Raw genomic sequence first — 20992 nt, forward strand, 5'->3', positions numbered from 1 at the left:
TGCAAGCATATAACATTACTTTGAGATCTTACCCCTCGTCCCACAAACTCCATGAAAATCTAACACTGAGTGCAAGCTGTAGTACACTTGGATAGATAGTAAAAAATGTCAGAACCTTACAGCTTTATGCAAGATGCTGCCATAGTTGGTGCTCTTAAAAAGGGAAGAGGATAAATAGTAGAGCATATGCAAATAAAATAGACAAAATGAGATAGTAAACTTTACTATAGTCAAAAACTAGACTAATCATTTAATTAACTTTCCTGCATTCATCTTGAAATTGTCACATTTATCTTGACTTGACAGAATTTGAAATGATAGCTTCAAAGAAATGAGTTGATTAAATTCCTACTATATTAGATACTATTTTTTACCTTCGAATTGGTGAGCCTTGCATGCAAGGGTGACTATTATCTAATCCAAAGATACAAACTCACTATCAACAGTATTAACATACAGAAGCAATATCCGCATAGCAGTATCTATATAAACAAGCAGCCAAACAGCATATTCAGCACCTGCATAGCACAAGAACGTGACTATTAGTATAGAAATTTGTCAAGATATCAAGCCACACACAATGCAGGAATGGGGCCATTCGCAAAAAGATTCCCAGTAATGTGAGACAGGAAGCAAAATGAAAGGATGAACCACCACCAAACTGATTTCTCTGATAATGCAACATCTTGAACTATGCTAATCCATTACCATTCTTAAAAATGGAATCATGTGAACAGCTAGATGTAAGTTCAAATCCACAGAAATTCATTAATTTACAACTGTAAACTATCTAAGCTCAGATTGATAAAAAATGAAATGCCATTTAAAATGAAGTTTAGGGCCTAATTTGTGAAATTAATTTTATTTTTAAAACATGATGTCCAATTACAAATAAATAATTCATACAATAACTAAATTGTGATATACAATGTTCAAGCAGTTTTGAATAACAACCAAGTTCACACTGAAAATGAGTTTATGTTAAATAACCAATTACAATAATATACAACTGGCCATTCAATTAACTTTTCAGCCTGGTCCAAGGTGTATGTTATTTGAAGATGATTGTTCCTCTTACCAGTAAAGACACAGATGTACACGATTTTATAACAAGTCCAAAGGACTTAATACATCACGTTAATAAAAAATAAAAATGCTGCATCACATAGCCTAAACGCAATTTTAGTAAAGAATAAAAACTTGTGAATTTTAGCAGGATAAAGGTTATTGCAAAGGAGTCTTACATCCTATAGCAATTTCTGCACAAATTTACAAGCTTTATAGGATGTTTTTATGTATAGTTTCAATTCCATACGTTTCTCTGCATCCTATCTATAAAACCAGTAACATGTAGGTATGCATCATGTTGTTAGTCTCAATTGCACAGCTTTTCACTTTCATTTCAGCAAAATATTTTACTGCTGAGAAGATACAGCTTCCCATTGAGGTACAGTCTTTCTTCTGTATGTAAACTGCAGTAGTAGCAGTATCAGTAAACTTGCAAGGTCTTTCTGGCTTGTAATTTTTAATTTCCTAACATATTCCAGAAATACTATTCTCTGCAAAGAACACTTATGACATCTAGATTGAAGTTAGTCTAACATCCGGGAATATTTTTTAAAATAATTGTAAGAATTAAAAAGAGATTCAGTGCATCCTTGGAATTTCTCAGTCAGTTGTTTTTTATAATGGAATATATTTTAATGCTATGTAAATTTTCACAACAGAGTAAGTAGCTACAATTCCCAAGGATTCAGAATCCTGGGAAATCATATTTACAAATGTTTTGTCAAAAAGCCTCTCTCCCCTTTAGGGCCTTTCAGGTACAGTATATACCCTTTATTCTTATACTTGGAAACACTGTTTAAAAGTTACAGCTCTTTTCATTACAGACGTTACCACATGATGGAGACTGCTACTTCTAACCATGCACTTTTCATAATTTACTATACAGCTGTCCACAGCATTTAGGACGCGTGAAACCCATTCCATCAGGCTTTTTAGTTCTTGTTACACTGGAGATGGGAAGACAAAAAAACAAAGGTAACAGGCAAATTCCTGGCTGTCATGTTGTGCATCCATGCAGGTACCACTAGGACTTCAACAAACTCGCCTGAAGTGGTCTTTCGGCTCAACAACGCAAGAGCACAACGTGAGAACATGGTGCCAAAGTATCAAACAGTCATAGCCTTAGCCTACAGGACTAAGACTACCGGAGCAAGGAAGCCCTGTATCTGAACAGCAACTGTTATGTTCCCACTGCAGCCCTGGACAATTAGTGTAATCTCTTCTCTTCCGAGAGGTGTGGACACCCACTGGACAAGTGGCCTCAATAGGACTAGAAAGTACTCAGAATCTAGCAGGATTAAATTCCATGTTTTGTTATAATTTGAGAGAAACAGATACTTACCAAAAATATTTTAAGCCCATACATATATTGTAAAGACCTTTTTATCTTCAATGTTGAGGCTAGAATTATTAAACTTGCTTTATTTTCACATACTGTAGAAGAAATAAACGTCCAAATGAATCTGGTGTCTAAAGGAGGAACTATAACTAATCAATTTTGAATACATAAAAAAATGAACTGAAAAAAAAAAATCAAATGCACAGTTAGACTGCAATCCAATCTTGAAACTGGGTTAGAAGGAAAATATTTTTTATTTCCAAACCATTTTAAAGTACCTGTTCTTTTATGCAATTTATCCAAAAGTGCATCTAAATTCTTAGCAGAATAAAATATTAATTTCAGGTCCCTTCCGAATTAATTAAAATGCAGATTTCTTTTAACTCTGCTGCACAATGCACCAAGTAATATACATAGTACTTCAGCAATTTATTAATTTTCAACAAAATCAAAAAAATTAACAATGCAGGTCCTGTGCTGAGTGCAAACCATCTTTGAAAACTGATGGAGTGCAGATACATATTTAAGTATTATTAATGCCTAGTATACTGTGTGACATTTCCCTACAGACTTAGCAGTTTCCACATACTGATTCTTCAGTCATTTTCCAACATAAGTTTTATCTCTACTTGTAAGAAGTTTATATTCATGATCTAAATATTTGAAGGCATTAATCTCATATAAATGTGGTTCTGATTTCTTTTCATTGTTTATGTTCCATTTGACAAATTAAACTGAAGTTCACCAAATGGTAATAGTTTTTTCCACAGACAGCAGCAGAGGAAATCCACAAACAGTAGGTACAATGATAATTTAATGTAAAAGACAACAAAAACCTTCTCATTATTTTACCAAAACTAAAGTAAATACAGGGAACCTACTTGATAACTTTCTATTGGTTATAAAAAGCAGTTCTCTTGGAAATGAATAATTTAAATAATATTCCAGAATTTGTATTTTAATGAGAATTTCCTTATCAAACCATCTCCCAAAATTCCCATGTCAAAACTTCACAAACACTAACAGCAGCAATTCCCTCCTGCAAACAAAGCTTCTGCTGTTCAGAACTGCTGTATGTTACCATGGCATAGCATTAAGACCTTGATTCTTAGTACTACAGGTAAATATAATACACATGACAGAGTATCTCTATATTAAAGCCCTTTGAGTATTTACTCTCTCAAAGTTTATTGATGTATGCCTTTTCACATTCTCATGTAGCCCTGATTAAAGTATTCTTTCTATATATATTTTGAGAATAAAATTCACATCTGAAACAAATCTAAAGGCTCTCACTTAACACCTGAAGAGGCTCCACAACTCTTGAAACAATATTCACATATCTCTGGTAAAACAGAAATTGAGACTCCTTCCAAAGTAAGAAATTTGAGTGTAACAAATAAACCAAGTAACATAAATATGACCGACTGACAAATAATTCAAATATGTTTTTAAAGCAAAAACTGCTGAACAAAAGAACACAAAAGTAAGAGGGAGATTTTTAATGGCACAAAGGGCAGCTAGACACTGTGGAAGCTAACAACATAACTGTCATTACGACTTTAAAAATCCCCTCCAAAGCATTTGGGTTGCAGCTAGAATAGGATTCTTATCACAGTTTTAGAAACAACAGAAGAACAAACTGGTGTGCTGTCTAAATCTAATGAAAAAAGCAGACAATTTATTACAGTCCCTCTGCTAAAAAGACATTGCCAAACTTAGTGTTAAGCAAAATTAATTCCAAGAGTTCTTATTAGCTCTGAATAATTCAACTATTGTATGAAATGGTCTTAAGATATTTCAAAAATGAATTTATGTATTCTGTATTCCAAGGTGTAACTTTTCCTGTGTTAATAGCATCTTTTGCATTAAATAAGCTTTAACTAACACCTGCAAGAGTACCTGCCTTTATGCAGAGCTGTGCCTTGACCATCTTTCCATTTCAGATAAAAATAAAAACAACCATTAGGCACATATTAAAGGTGTATTACACAAGCTGGAATGTCACACGTTTTCTTCCCTCAATTTTACACAGAACGGCACAGCAGCAAATAACCTGGTCCTCTGTTCAGCAGTGATCAAATTTATAAGCATTTTCAATTTACATAATTTCATAACATCCATACCTTCTTATATTTAAATAATTAGGTAAAAAGGCCCCCAGTATAACCATTTTTTTCTATAGCCAAGTTCTCTGTATATACATCCAAACTTTAAAGATACAAACAAAACATTATACAGGACTTATAAACGTTTAAAAACTTGAGGCTTCAAAAATCATGGTTTCCCAAAAAGATTTAGGAAAACTCACAGACTGACAAGGTAGCAGAGAAAACTTGAAAAAAAGGAGACAGACACAAGTTTGCTGCCGTAACACTTTACTAAACTTGTCAGTCATAATGGTGGTGTTATCAGAAGTAACAGTTTAAGCTGTAAATGAGGAATGGTGGTTTTCTGTGTTGATCTCAAGTGTTGAGACAGGTGATTCAAGTATTTCCTATTTGATCCAAGCTCACTGTAGCAAAGTGGTGCAGAAAAAGAATTATTTTACATTTTTTCCATACATTTGATCAATGTCCGCTTGATAGTATGCTGTAAGCTCTTTGCGTTTTAGTTTGAATGCATCTGTCACTAGACCAGTCTCAGGGGTCCAAGGATCAGGGCTCAAACGAATTTTAACTGGTATTTCAAATTTCTCCAGATTAGCTGTAAAAACAAACATTTTTAATAAAAGATTTAAAATGTAACCATTTTTTCATAAATAACCATAAATAGGAGGAACCATATCCTCACACAGTAAAGTACATGATGTGGACAAAGTAGTGCTCCTCAAACCCCCCATGGTTAATCCCAAAACCCTCAGTGTGGCTGCAAGCAGACACACAGAATCTATCAGTAATTATTCTCCAGTTCCCACAGAAATACTGAAATAAACCCCAGATGTTTGGGTATTTGTGCTGCTCCCTAACTTTAGAAATGCCTCAGTGCGTGGAGACGACTTCCTGAAAGTATAAGCTGTCATGTCAGTGTTACAATACTCATCTTCTGGAGATAATAAAAAGTCACAAAATCCCTACTATTTATGCTGCAAAACATTTTTTGCATTTTTTTCCTGATAGTCCTAAAAAGTTCAAGAAGAATAAGTTCAAACAGTAGCCGTTTCCCTTACTGAAATGGCCCACTGGTCCACATATTCCACATTTAGCACAGAACAGTATTTAATTGCAAGAGCTTCTGCTATAGTTTCAGACATAATGGAAGAAAAACAACCCTAAGAAAATTAATCACCAGATGGGCTAAATTAAAGTCTATTTTCAGATTAAATGCAAAAAATTTCCACAGATACATAATTATACTTTGCAATGTGACATTTTCAGATTTCTTCCTGTTTATCTTATTCCCCTTGACACTACATCACTTCCACTCAAAACGGTTATATTCACCTTTCCTCAAGCAATTCTAAGACTGTGTTTCCACTTCAGAGTGTGAAAAATCATTTCATTTATTTATACAAAGTTAATCAGCTGATGAATATTTAAGGACTGAGGCCTTAGGTCCATGTTTTAGTTCCAGAGTCATACCTAGTTTGAGAAGCTTCCCATCAGCTCATCCTTGACCCCATGCCACAGCAACTGTTTGTGAGACTGCCTTATAACCCATAATATCGATTAACAGCTTTTTTCCAACCAGATCATTTGGGTGGTTTGGTTTATAGTGCAGAAAATACACAAAGAATTACTTCAGCAAAACTGCAGTGGTGATAAACAAAGCAAGTTTTATTGCAGGAGATAATGTAACATCAAACTACACCCTAAGACACTGGGTCTGCTTTGTAACTCTGAACCGGGCCACGTCACAGGAAGAGCAATCACAGACAAAGCTCCTTTCTCACTCACCGACAGTCTGCTGCCACAATGAAGTCCTCCACAGAAGGAAGACAGTGCCAAATACAACAGCACTTATGGACTTGCAAAACTAATACATTAAGGATTTGTCTATATGGACACACTATGAAAGCAGCTTAGGAGTAAGTTTAACACGGTACCTACTCTGTACTAGCTTCCTCTGAGGACATTTACTCACACTAATAATGGTTTCTTCAATTGCACAAAGGTAATCTTAATGAAGAAAAACATAGCCTAACTTGGAAAACTAGCATAAGAAACAACTGTTCCAGATGTCACTGCTACACAGATAACTTTAATTTAAAACCATGCCTTAATTTTTAACTAAATGTTTTATTTTCTTCCATGCACAGTTCTAATTTGCTTCAGACAGCATCCGGAAAATAAGAGGACATGTACAAAGCAATTAACAGACAGCTTTGCACAGCATCCTCTATTAAGTAAGTGCCAAACACATGCAACTGTACCAGTAAAGGGGACCCCTAATCATTAGTTGAACCATCAAATCATTTTTTTGTGTATGTTAAGATCAGAATGCACTCCTCGTAAGAGCATGCTCCCTAACAGAAGTCTGCTAATATACTAACCAAAGAGTTTAAGATATTCACAGGCAACCTGGAGAAGAGGTGAGGATTAACAAGACAAAGATTGTTAGAAGTATAAAATTATCTAGGGTAATAAAGATGAGAGTAAATTACGAAGAGCTGCATAAGGACCTCCTGATGCTGAGTTATTGCAAAATAAAACACCAGAAGACATTCAATGCAGACAAATGTAAAAGAGAATGCATATGACAAAAAAATTAAACATCCACAACGACCATTTAAGAAACATCTTGTGGTCATAACTGACAGCTATATGAAAAAAGCTCAGTGCTTGGTAATGGTCAAAAGCAAAAACAAGGCAGAAATTATTATAAAAAAAACACAAACAAAATATCATTGTGCCACTGTATAATTCTGCAGTAGACTAGCTAAATAGACTATGACCAGTTAGCCTGAAAAACAAAACAACTGAGGTGGAAGTAAACAGACACTGAAAAAAAAATCACAACTGCCACTGTGACTGTTCACTGTCTCTTCCAATAGAAGAACTCAGGAGAATCAAATTAAACTAACAGGCAGCAGGATTAAAACAAACAAGAGGCATTTCTTCATGTTACCACAGTTGAGCTGTGCAAGTCTGCTACAAGATGCTATGGATACTGATACATGATATTTAAATAAAACATGCCTAGCATAGTTAAGAGAAGAAAAGTCTACCAAAAATTATTAAGTGTGAAGACACTACTTTCAGTTTAGGAAGTCCCTAAGATACAAGTCACTGAAGGCTAGGAGGGCCTGTATCAGTGAACTTATTTCAATTGCCTATGCAAAGGTATGTGGCACGTTAAGACTGTATGGCACCCAAGGCATGTTCAGGGTATTAGTAGGTACATCACGGATCTAGACAAGACCCAGCTTCTTCTGGACCAGCAGCTGGAGGCCAAGAAGATAGTACAGGAGATCTTCAAGAACACCAGAAACTTGGGTTTTTTTAGGAACTGAACTGAGCTTGGTATGTTTGCCCTTTTCTTATACTCTCCCCTCAGTCAGTGGCCCCAGTGCAGGGGGCAGAGGGCTTTAAAGGCTACATGGACCAAAAGGGCCGACCCAGTACTCTGATCCACACATTTTTGTTTTTTTATAAGAAAATTCACTTCATATATAGTCTGTGAATGCATAACGAAATATATATGCATAAGGATTTTTTTTTTTAGAGCATACACTTATTTGTTTCACACACATTACTCTCCACAAAGCAAATACTAACTACCTGGCTACTCACCTGCCATGGCAGCCTCAGCTAGCACCTTCAGTACCTCTTTTTCCATCTCAGGACTGTTACAGATCTCTTCCCAGGTTCCTTTAAATCCTTTCTTTCGAGCTAGTTCTGCAAGCTCCTTTTGATTTGGCACAACAAATCCAATGACATAAGAATGGAAACTGAGAAGTATAATGTACTTTAGTATGAATTCTGTAAAGTTAACAAGACCTCAGAAATAACATTTGAAGTTGGAGGGTTTGCATTTCATACAGAGATATTGTTCTTTAGCAGTTGGCTTTTGTTCACCTGATAATCTCTCCAAAATCTCACACAAATTACTTTTGCCTGCTTAAAAGTAAATAGAAAGAGAAGTTACTTACCTTACAACTGGATTGCTTCAAGGTGTGCTGTCCATATGCATATTCCACTGTGCCTCATGCTCAAAGCTTTGGGGAAGCAGTACCCATACGATGTCAATGCGCCCTGCCTCTCCTCATGTTTTGCATCCTGGTATGAAGACTGGTATGCGGCTTCCCTACCTCAGTTTCCTCTCAACTGCAGAATTCAGTTACTGTAGAGGAGTAGAGGACTGCAGTGAAGAGGGGTTGGAGAGCAGGTTGTGGAATGAGCATATGCACAACACATCTTAAAGAAAGCCCGTTTCTGTAAGGTAAGTGACTTCTCTTTCCCTTTCAAGTGATTGTCCATACGCTCATTCAACTGTTGGCAATCTTTGTCTGATATGTCTAGAATATATGAAGGTGTGATCTCAAAGCCTTTGCAAAACCCGGAAGCAGAATTCACCCTGAAACAAATTTTCAAAATTTGCGAGATGGTGTGAAGTTGAGGGGAAACGTGAACAGAACCTCAAATGGAAGCTCTACACATACTAACAATGCAGATCACAGAATCAGAGAGCTGAAAGGGAATTCATTCACCTGCCCTGACACTGGATCAGCTACATCTAACAGATGTTTTTCTGATCACAGAATCACAGAATGGTTGAGGTTGGAAGGGACCTCTGGAGATCATCTAGTCCAACCCCCCTGCTCAAGCAGGGTCACCTAGAGCACGTTGCACAGGATTGTGTCCAGGCGGGTTTTGAATATCTCCAGAGAAGGAGACTCCACCACCTCTCTGGGCAACCTGTTCCGGTGCTCTGTCACCCTCACAGTGAAGAAGTTTTTCCTCATGTTCAGATGGAAGCATCTGTGTTTCAGTTTGTGCCCGTTGCCTCGCGTCCTGTCACTGGGCACCACTGAAAAGAGTCTGGCTCCATCCTCTCGACACCCTCCCTTCAGATACTTGTACACGTTGATAAGACCTCCTCTCAGCCTTCTCTTCTCTAGGCTAAACAGGCCCAGCTCTCTCAGCCTTTCCTCATAAGAGAGATGCTCCAGTCCCCTAATCATCTTTGTAGCCCTTCGCTGGACTTGCTCCAGTAGTGCCACATCCCTCTTGTACTGGGGAGCCCAGAACTGGACGCAGTACTCCAGATGGGGCCTCACCAGGGCTGAGCAGAGGGGAAGAATCACCTCCCTCCACCTGCTGGCAACACTCTTCCTGATGCACCCCAGGATACCATTGGCCTTCTTGGCCACAAGGGCACATTGCTGCCTCATGTTTAACTTGGTGTCCACCAGCACTCCCAGGTCCTTCTCGGCAGAGCTGCTTTCCAGCAGGTCAACCCCCAACCTGTACTGGTGCATGGGGTTATTCCTCCCCAGGTGCAGGACCCTGCACTTGCCCTTGTTGAACTTCATGAGGTTCCTCTCTGCCCACCTCTCCAGCCTGTCCAGGTCTCTCTGAATGGCAGCACAGCCCTCTGGCGTATCTGCCACTCCTCCCAGTTTTGTATTGTCAGCAAACTTGCTGAGGGTGCACTCTGTCCCTTCATCCAGGTCATTGATGAAGAAGTTGAACAAGACTGGACCCAGTACTGACCCCTGGGGGACACCGCTAGCAACAGGCCTCCAACTAGACTCTGTGCCGCTGATCACAACTCTCTGAGCTCTGCCATTCAGCCAGTTCTCAATCCACCTCCCTGTCCACTCATCTAACCCACACTTCCTGAGCTTGTCTATGAGGATGTTATGGGAGACAGTGTCAAAAGCCTTCCTGAAGTCTAGGTAGACAACATCCACTGCTCTCCCCTCATCTACCCAGCCAGTCATTCCATCAGAGAAGGCTATCAGATTGGCTAGGCATGATTTCCCCTTGGTGAAGCCATGCTGACTACTCCTGATCACCTTCTTGTCCTCCACATGCTTGGAGATGGCCTCCAGGATGAGCTGCTCCATCACCTTTCCAGGGATGCAGGTGAGGCTGACTGGCCTGTAGTTCCCTGCATACTCCTTCTTGCCCTTTTTGAAGAACGGGGTGACACTGGCTTTCTTCCAGTCCTCAGGCACCTCTCCTGTTCTCCATGACCTTTCAAAGATGATGGAGAGCGGCTTAGCAATAACATCCGCCAGCTCCCTCAGCACTCGCGGGTGCATCCCATCAGGGCCCATGGATTTGTGGGTGTCAAGTTTGCTTAAATGATCTCTAACCCACTCCTCCTCGACCGAGGGAAAGTCTTCCTTTCTCCAGACTTTCTCTCTTGTCTCCAGGGTCTGGGGTTCCTCAGGGCTGGCCTGAGCAGTAAAGACTGAAGCAAAGAAGGCATTCAGTAACACTGTCTTCTCTGCATCCTTTGTCACCAGGGCACCCGCCCCATTCAGCAAAGGGCCCACATTTTCCCTACTCTTCCTTTTGCTCCTGAAGTAGGCGAAGAAGCCCTTCTTGTTGTCCTTGACATCCCTTGCCAGATTTAATTCCAAATGGGCCCTGGCCTTCCTCGTCGCATCCCTGCAGACGCTGACAACGTGCCTATAGTCCTCCCAAGTGGCCTGTTCCCCTTTCCACATTCTGTCTACTTCCTTCTTCTGGTTGAGTTTTGCCAGGAGCTCCTTGCTCAGCCATGCAGGGCTCCTGCCTCCTTTGCTTGCCTTCTTACTCATAGGGATGCTTCAATCTTGAGCTTGCAGGAAGTGACGCTTGACTATTAACCAGCTCTCTTGGGCACCCCCCACTCCTTCTAGGGCCCTAACCCATGGGATTCCTCCAAGTAAGTCCCTGAAGAGGCCAAAATTTGCTCTCCTAAACTCCAGGGTTACGATCCTACTCAGTGCCCTGCCTCCTCCTCGCAGGATCCTGAACTCCACCATCTCACGGTCACTGCAGCCAAGGCTGCCCCCGACCTTCACATCTTCCACCAGTCCTTCTTTGTTTGTTAGTATGAGGTCCAGCAGCACACCTCTCCTTGTTGGTTCCTCTACCACCTGTGTCAAGAAGTTGTCACCAATGCTCTGCAGGAACCTCCGGGACTGTTTGGGCCTAGCTGTGTTGTCTTTCCAGCAGATATCAGGGTGGTTGAAGTCCCCCATGAGAACCAGGGCCTGGGATCGTGAGGCTACTTCCAGCTGTCTGCAGAAGGCCTCATCGACTTCCTCTTCCTGATCTGGTGGCCTGTGGTAAACACCTACAACAGTGTCACCCATGCTAGCCTGCCCTTTAATCCTTACCCATAAGCTCTCGACTCGCTCTTCATCCACCCCTAGGCACAGGGGTTAAACATCAGACAAAGGCTAATGCCAATGCTTCATTACCCTTACCACTGAGTGGCTGTTCCTCATGGCTATCCTCACTCTTCCTTTCTGCAATTTAAGTCAGTTGAATTTTCATATAGCCAACAATCAGATGTTGATGAAGATTACTTTAGCTTATCCTTTAAGGTTTCCAATATGATTTTAAAATACTAACTCCATGATACTCTCTGGGTTACTCTACATTGTAATTTTCTTCTTTGTCATCTGTATTAATTGTAATGGCCAGCATCTTTTGTAATGGACTGTAACGGACAGCATCTTTTTGGTGAAGATTGCACAAAAGTCCATTACAAATATAGGCTTTCTTCACATCACCTGTTGACAAGCTCGGCCACTTGGCTAACTCCAAACCTTTCCTGGCCTTCCTCTTACTATTAATGCACTTACAGGATGACTTCCTATTAGCCTTAGTATTGCTTACTATTTGCATCTCATCTTCTGTCTTTGCTTCTCTGATTTTTCTACACACTCATGCTATATTCTGAACTGAACCCTTGTAACTTGGCCTCAGGTCTACTCCGTATATCTATCTTGGATATATATTAATGCATCCAGACTCTCCTCCTGCTCCAAACTTCTTGTATTAGTATCCTGACACCTAAGAAGTCTTGGTATCACTACCTCTGCAGCCATATATTTACCTCCAGAGCAGGTCTACTCCTGACTACCTTGTGTCAAAAACAAATAGGACCCTAAACCATCTCTACTGCTGTTGCTGCTGCAGATCTTTCTAACTTTCTAGTTTCTTCAACATTGAAAGTCTTAACAACGGCATGAAGGAAGCAATCTTCACAATTATGGATTCTTAGTCATCTCCTCCATACTAAGAGATTTTGCCAAAAAGTTTCTCCTACGCGAGACTATCCACTAGACAACCTTCCCTTGCTGTTCTTGAGATCCTACCCAAGTATGGCCCTCAGACCTAACGTAAGAGGTATCTGTGGTGGCACTGCATGTTGGTATCATCATTTCTATTCTGTTAAGTCTGGTCCTTATCAACTCTTCGTGAGCTTCCTGCTTCAAACTTCCTTGTTTTTTACCCTATGTTTGCTCATTCCTGAAGTAACCAAACTCAGTTTCCTGAGGTGATGCTTGAGATCATGTGAGCACATCTTGGATAGGGGGAATACTCTTCTCTGGGATCCTCTTCTGAAAGAAATCTAATTATGAATCCTTTTCAGCAAACATTTTATTCTTTATCTCACTGAGTGTTTTGTCTGAAGTGGTCAATGAATATAACTTCTGAAGCAGTGATATTGCACAAACACTTCTGCTTTCCTGCTTCCATGTTCAGCAGAGCTTTGCACCCCAAGATCTAAGGCCAAGTCACAGATTTAACCCATTAGTAAAAGAGCAGTCGGCCCTCCTTGTCCTTTTGTTTGCGGGAGGTAAAACACTTAACATCTACAAATGAAGTACTCCTCCTGTATATGAGATTCACCCAGGCAAAGTATAAGGAGAGACAGGATACCAGAGAGGTCATAGGCACTGCTAACCAAAAGTCTCTGAGCTCACATTGCTGAGGTGAATATATACCCACAATGAAATGTGCATATGGACAATCATCCAGAGAATCTGTATTATACAGTTATTTATACCACATTATACACATGAAAGTATTAAGAAGAAATAAAGCAACAGCAGAGAAACAATCATTAATGTACTTGGACTCTGTTTTTAAATTACCTTTAAAAATTGCTCATAAGTTTTCCTGTTTTTAAATAATACATGAGACATGGACTATCAGAGTCAAGTACCTGTCTGATGAGTGAATTTTAGTCTGCAAGAAGTCTTTCTGAATTTTGGAATAGTACCATTACAGTTCTGAGACAACAGGACAAACTTGGCCAGGGCACTGTGTATACACCTGGCTGTATACAGAGGAAGAATCCTGCTCTGCTGGGTCCCCCTTCTACATCTTTTGATCACATACTAGAGAAAGAAATCCTACACAGTTATAGTTAGTTCATTGTAAAGGTAGGATAAATCCAAGAATAAATATAGCCTTTAAAAAGTTTCCATAATGAAGAATAGCTATCTGTCCTAATTCCTATTGGAAGATGGATCAGAAGACTCTTTCCTCCCTTCATTTCTTCAGACACTCAGCATACTAGATACAGTGCAAGTTAGAGGAATATTTGCAGCAACATGGAACCAGATTAGGCCACAAATTCATTATCTTGGTTACTGAGAAGGAGCTTTGCAATCAGTAAGAAGTAGCTGACTTATTTTATCTTTTCAAGCTCTAAACAGGCACATACTGCAAATACGTGGAGTTGACTGTGCAAGTACTATAATAAACCTATTTTTATATATATATGTGTGTGTGTGTACATCTATAAATAAAAGTATATATTTAAAGCCTTTGTAAATGTTAGAGACAAATGTAACTAAGAATAATATTTAAAAAGTTATTCTGAAGAGTAAAGTCATTAAGAGAGCTGAATTCTCTTGCTTACTCACTCTACATTCATATTCAGCTCTTGAAGAGCCAAATTCTTTCTCCAAGTTATGTTGAGAAGTGTATCAAAAAACAATAGCAGTAGCTTTCTGCTGCTCTGATCATATGACACAGTGAAGAAAAAAAGAAGAGGTTAATAAAGAAGCTACTATTAGCAAAAAGCATATGTATGTTTCTAGTATTCTGTAAATGTTATGTTGATCTAGCAAGATTAACAAGAACTTCATAGTACGACCAGAATTTTAATCCTAGAACAGCAGAAATCACCATCTGGAGCAACCTCTCTCTCCATTGACTATACAGGGTACTCAGAACAGGTATGTAACTTCAGACACAAGGAGACATGACTCTCACCCAAAGGGGCAAAACCACAATTAAAAACAAATATAATGAAAGTATTCCCAGCAGCAGAATGTCCGGTGCTTCTTCTGAAATTGTCAAAACTGTATACTTGCATAGTGACTACTGACAATTAAAATAAAACACAGAGAACCAGGTGAACAAAAAGTTAATTTTCTAATTACTACTACTCTTGGCCTTCTTCAAAGTTATTAAGTGGGTAGTTTTTTTGCCACACTATGAATCAGAATATTTCTGATCATTCGGAAGCTACAAAATGGCTTTCCAAACATTGTAATGACAGCTAGAAACCAAGAATATCTGAAATATATTTATATATTAAACTATTGTTATGTCTATCTTATGTATAGCAAGGTAGGAAATTCTAGAAATAAAAACTTAAGACATGCTTGAGCCCTTGTATGCCTAGTATGGTAGTATACTCAGGAAATTGTAAGGACATTCGATCGTTGTTTATTAATTGTGTGTTCGCATAGTATTTACATAGTGTTTTATCTCAAGCTTCAATGCTTCTGGTGGTGTTCTGCAGGGGCTAGGAAAGAAATACTCTTAATATACAATCCAGCTTCTGGGCTGTTGAAAATTTTGGTTTATTTTTTCCCTTCCTTGAAAGTACAGAAGTACTTCCTCAGAAGAACAGATCACAGCTAAAAACGGCAACAAACAAGGTGTGCCAGCACTTCTAAAGGTAATACCATGCCTGAAGGGCTCAAGGAATGTCTCTTATGTTTTTCAGACTGGGAAAAAGGGAATGAAAGAGACTCATTCTGAGCATTTTCCAAAGACTGAAGGAAAAGTTGGAAAGGAAAAATAAAAACAAAGATTCCAGTTATTTTACTTTTGATAGAAAAAGTTATTTCATTGTATTATAAATAAATAATTTTTCAACTGGCAAAAATATCCCACATTGAGTGGTAAAATGTTTTGTTTATGGCTTCAGTAGGACAGACAAAAAGAACACAGCAATATCAAAACATCAGCTGCCTCTTACCTGCTTGCATATGCACAAATATTATCTACCAGTGGAAGATTCTTCAAAGCTGCTTCTACTTTGCCAAGAGAAACATATTCTCCTGCCTGGAGTTTTACAAGGTCTTTTTTACGATCTATTGACAAAAAAAGATTTATATGTTAGTTACAGAACAAAAAAGTTAGAGACATTGACTTCATCCTTTTCTGAAATGTATGTATAATGGCCAAAACGTAAGCTGACCCATGTTTGGTGAATGTATCAAGCACATTTAATATCAAATTCCAAAAATCAATCTGTCCCTTATGTAAACATGATCCACATTTTAATTATAAGTACTTTCTGCCTTTAAAACAGCATGTTCTATATGATAGCACTAGCACATCAATGGAATGCAACTAGGATTATGTAAAAGCCAGTGTTTGGCTAGAAACATACATTTTGTGCTGTTTGGTTCAGATACTTAAGGCAGGAGACAGCATCTGGTAACACTTTATTATTTATTCTTATGTTAAAACCCTATTTAAAAAGCAACTGTCCATCTGTTATTTGAAACAACAGTCAGATTTGAAAATTAAGCCTGAATTACTTGAGCTTATTGCTTTTTTTGGGCTGTGTATAAACACGACCACAGGGCATTATTCACCCAGCTGTGATGGCAGCTGGACAACCTCTCCCTTGGCTCTAACACCCGTATGCTTCTTTGTGCAACCAGGCAAGGTAGTTTTGTAGCTGTCTTATCTGTTCGACCAGTACAAGGCAGCTGTAATGGGACCTAAAATCTGGCCCATAAAATAAAACAGATTAGCTTAGTACTAAGAATTCTAGTTGCAGACATATTTTCAAGACTAATGAGGACCCTGAATCACCCATTGACTTCAAGAAAGGCACATGGTAGTTATTAGGACACCTATTTTTGTGCCTACAGATGTCAAAGTATTAGGAGCTTAACACAGGCTCCTATTATAAATTATAAAATCAAACACAGCTTATCTAGCTCAAGTCAGCCTACATTTCTTAACTCCCTAATTATTACTCAGTCTCACTATCAGAGCTGAGTCAATGTTAAGACTGTCTTAAAAGAAAGCAATTAAAGCAATTATTTTAAAAAACAACTTTGAAAAACACACAATAGAGATTACGTTGTTAAGATATCAGAATTTTCTTGGAAAGATATATGGTAGAGCTTTTGACTGCATGCCAAGATATGCAGATCTGTGGTTACTAACATTAGCAGCTCAGGAATATGTGCGTGCGTACGTATGTGTATATATTTTAAAATACATAAAATAAACACACACATACATAAACACACACAAACATATATATATTTACCTGAATTTGCCATAACTCACCAATAATTTTTAGACATCCATCTTGATGAAACTCTCCAATATCTCCAGTATGGAGCCACCTCTGCCCATTCTCATCAACAATGAAATCTTTTTTGGTTCGTTCTTCATTTTTGTAGTAGCCCACAGTCACATTTTGCCCTCCAATAAGAATCTCACCTCTAGGATACGGTTTATCAGTGTTGTAATACCCACCTAAAAATACAGTTGTTATTAAATTAATAAGAACTAAAAACATATTCCAAAGCCAGAATCCCTGTTATTTGTATTATTTAAATATAAACCACTTTAGTAAGTCCTTTGCTAAAGGTACCACTTGAAAACACTACATAAATAGTTCAGCAAGAGCAGGTCCAATCCCTTTCAGCATATAAATAGAGATTTAACATGTGTTTACACTAATAGTGAATTTCTCTTTCTCTCTCTCTCTCTCTCTCTCTCACACACACACACACACACACACACACACAGGTCAAATGCACTATCTGTGCAATCTTTCTACCAGGATTAACATGCTCTATTGGTGTCATACAGCTCGAATAAAAAGGATAATTTTACTACATATTTTTAGGAAAAAACACTTCTAAAGTTTTGCATTAGCCCCTAAACTCCTCTAAGTATTATGCAGTTCTACCCTCCAATACATGAAAGCCTACAATGAGAAGGAATTATCTAAAGACACTTCAAACCTAATTAAACATATTTTATAGAAAATCCAATAAGCTTCCATTCCATAAGCCCCTGCTTTATTTATTTGATTCTTAATAATACTATGAAGATTATTTTGTAACTTCTTAATGGCAATAGGAGGCAACATGCACACACTGAAGTTGAAGGCTACTAAATTCAGCACCTCCAAGACACAACACACGAGTCATCACACTCTCTCCTGCAAGAATGCTAATCTGGATCAGAATGGGGAGGATGCTGTTTACATGTACACAATATGCAGATACAATTACAATGTGACTTGAAAGAAATAATATAGCAAAAAAGTCATAATACAACCTATTCAAAATGCCATTCATGTGCTGATAGCTTCTGCCTAAATATTTGCAAGTTTAAAAATAACTGAGGAATTGATTTTATTTTTCCCCCCAAAAATCAAACCTATATAGGTAAAAGAAGGTGCTAAAAAAGACTTTCAATTAGTACTACCGAAACACAGCAGAATAACCTTATTCTCTTGTGGAACAACAAAACAGAATTGGACCAACCCTGTCATGTTTTTATTATCTCCTCCCAAAGTGCATGTATCAGTTTTATGTCTTCAGATTTGAAGTTATCTAGACAACCTAGTTACTTCCTTTTCAATAAATAATAGAGGTCTTAGGCTTCCTGAAGTAAATCCTCCACCTACCTTAATATCAGCTAGCTGTTGCCTCCTGGGCCTGAGATGCATCACAAGTTAACATCACAAGCAGCAATTTTAATTTACACATTGGAAAGCCATGAACAGAGCAAAGCCCAATAGATAAATAGCTCTATAAAGTTCTTGCAAACACACTAAAATTTAATTGCGTACAGAAATTCTCACCTTCTTCCCAGTTCACTAATTTGATTTCACAGCAGACCAAAGGTGCTCCTACTCTCCCTGTAGTGTAGTCCCAAACTAGAATTCAAAAATAAAAGCATTTTTCAGAAAAAACTTTACCAAAACTGATTAGAAAAATCTTTATTGTCACGCATTTGATGTAGAGAAAATTAACTACTATTTCTTTAGTTTAATTCTTACAACAGAACTTTCAAAATGACCAATGTATATACCAAGGTAATGCAGATTAAGTCCGTATCCTGTGAAGTTAGACTGCTGTATTTACGGATACTTCCAGTCACAGCAACACAGCCAACGTCGCTTTGACAATAAGCTGTCTATGTGGATCACACTGCAGAAGCAGCACTACAACTTTAAATAGTTTTTGCTCGACTCTTTCTGAAGGAAATGGTAACCAGCAATATTTCATAACAATACAGTGATTCTGTATTTTGGTTCACTTTTCTGATGTCTCAGTCCTATATTTTAATATTGCTTAGCATGGAGAACAGAAAAAAATAAAAAAAGGGAACACTTAACTGTTCTAATAGTACTAAGTAAAATAATTCCATCCTACCAAGAGAAACGTACAAAAATTGTCTGCTTTAATTAAATTTCCCGTTATCCAAAGAATAATGAAAACACCTCCAAGTGACCATAGCTCTGGGGTTCTAAAAGAATTCTGCTTATATGCTCCACAAATTAGCAGTGGGGCTAGACTTTAAGAACAGAACCGAATTAGCTAATCCCTAAAATCAGTGGTTAATTTTTTAAATTTTTTTTAAACCTGCAGCTTCAGTACTCTGTGCTGTGTTTCATTGTGACCAGTCTTAACTGATGCTACTGAACTAGTGAAGAACGTCACTCAGAGACTCCCTGCACATCACAGAAGGGCAGAAAAAAGGTCATTAATTATAAACAAAATCTGCTTTTATTTATACTATAAAACAGGAAGTGGTGGGGAGAAGAATGCTTCCTTAAAGGTAAGGTTTTTCCATTCCACTATAGACGAAGGAAAATGTGTCTTATTTTCCTAATGTTTACTAAAATATTATCAAATATACTCATCAAAATTACAGATAATTTTTTCAGTTCAGCTGGTAAGTGCAATAATACCAAAATCCCATTCATACTATTACAAGTTTCTCTATCTCAAATGAGAACATTTGTCTTATATGTAGATCACCAGATCTAGCACAAAGTGTCAAAATTAGCCCTCCTACAGTTTTATAAACTTATGATTACAAGCACTTCCTGGGATTTCCCAATTATTTTAGTGACAAACAAAATGAATAGATCATCAAAGATTATACAAGCAGAGCACTCAGCACGGATCACAGCACTCAGTAGGATGCATCAGCACCAACCATCAGTGATTGTTCCAGCTCCAGCTGACTCAGTTAGTCCATACCCCTGTCCTACAGGGCAGCAGAAACAAATGTTCATAAATCGTTGAGTTGCTGCAGAGAGTGGAGCTCCTCCGCAAAGCAGGATGCGAATTTTTCCACCTAGCAACATTCGTACTTTCCGGAAAATAAGGCTAAAATACAAAGAGAAGAGGATATATTTGTTGCTTAAAAACAAAACAAGGGGACTAGCTAATTTCATATCTGAACCGAAAGTTTTCACCAACTTCAGATAAATTTTATGACATTCAAGGAAAACCTGAAAGTTTTCAAAAACAGACACAGACTAAGTTCATTTCCATATTTTAATTTGAAGATACGTAAATGTCTTGAGAGGATATTTTTACTAAGACAGTAAAGTTAGTGATTTTCCCCTCAAAAACATTTGAAGTAAACTGTAGAAATTTTGTAGTTATAGTATCTTTTAGTCTCACTTCTGTGAAAATGTGAAGTCTACAGATATCTATAGGAATAGATTTCCCATCTTGCCCACAAATTGTATAAAACCATTATTAAGGTCTAGATGGAATAACACAATGAAAATAAATCTCCAATCAGCTACAAGTTAAATAACTGATACTGATAAATTATATCAGTTAAGTATTTAAAACTGGCACAAAAACTACTGATTTGTTTTATACCTCATACAGATTTGTTAATGTCTGATTCAAAGTCTGAACATAGAAAAAAAAACACACACAAAAAAAACAGATATTGATCATGCAGTAAGGCTTAGATGAGGTTTTTTTTTTGGTGTCATTAAAAAACAAACTTAAAATTACCTATCACAGAGTGGGGTAGTGTAGCCTTTGGAAATCTGCTCCATTTTGTAATTGTAGGCCAATATAAATAGATTCCGCTGGAAACTAGTCATTTCATTCACTTTATTCATGACATTTTTGTAGATTCGATCCATAATTTCCTAGTTACATAAAAAGATTAACTTTAACTCAAAGTATCAGCAGTCTTAAATTCAATACATCAAAAAGGGAACGTGACCTCAAAATTCCAGTATATTTCAAATGACAAATCACTCCCAGTGGCTGCTTAGTCCATTGCTAAAGGACAGCAAGATCTTTAGGGAAACTGAGGAAAGCAAACACCTGAGTAGGAGCACTACTCAGCCTTAATCTGCCTGCTG

At 37.9% G+C, this 20992-nt stretch overlaps 1 protein-coding gene across 4 annotated transcripts in view; it reads right to left on the reverse strand.

Annotated features, from left to right (window-relative positions):
* Positions 1 to 2642: 2642 nt before the first annotated feature.
* Positions 2643 to 20992, reverse strand: part of ACSL3 (acyl-CoA synthetase long chain family member 3) — a 56587-nt gene continuing 38237 nt past the window's right edge. For 2 of the 4 annotated variants that reach the window (XM_067301922.1, XM_067301923.1), the window contains 7 exons: positions 20634 to 20773; positions 19813 to 19985; positions 18449 to 18523; positions 16915 to 17106; positions 15581 to 15695; positions 8140 to 8297; positions 2643 to 5113 (listed from right to left, as the gene is read on the reverse strand). In XM_067301922.1, coding sequence (XP_067158023.1) covers positions 4950 to 5113; positions 8140 to 8297; positions 15581 to 15695; positions 16915 to 17106; positions 18449 to 18523; positions 19813 to 19985; positions 20634 to 20773 — 1017 coding nt within the window. In that variant the 3' untranslated portion in view covers positions 2643 to 4949. Of the gene's footprint in view, positions 5114 to 8139; positions 8298 to 8498; positions 8708 to 15580; positions 15696 to 16914; positions 17107 to 18448; positions 18524 to 19812; positions 19986 to 20633; positions 20774 to 20992 lie in introns of those variants that run through there. The other 2 variants (XR_010885040.1, XR_010885039.1) reach the window with 2 other exon arrangements.

The sequence above is a fragment of the Apteryx mantelli genome, chromosome 9 (genome assembly GCF_036417845.1).
Source record: "Apteryx mantelli isolate bAptMan1 chromosome 9, bAptMan1.hap1, whole genome shotgun sequence".
Classification (NCBI taxonomy): domain Eukaryota; kingdom Metazoa; phylum Chordata; class Aves; order Apterygiformes; family Apterygidae; genus Apteryx; species Apteryx mantelli.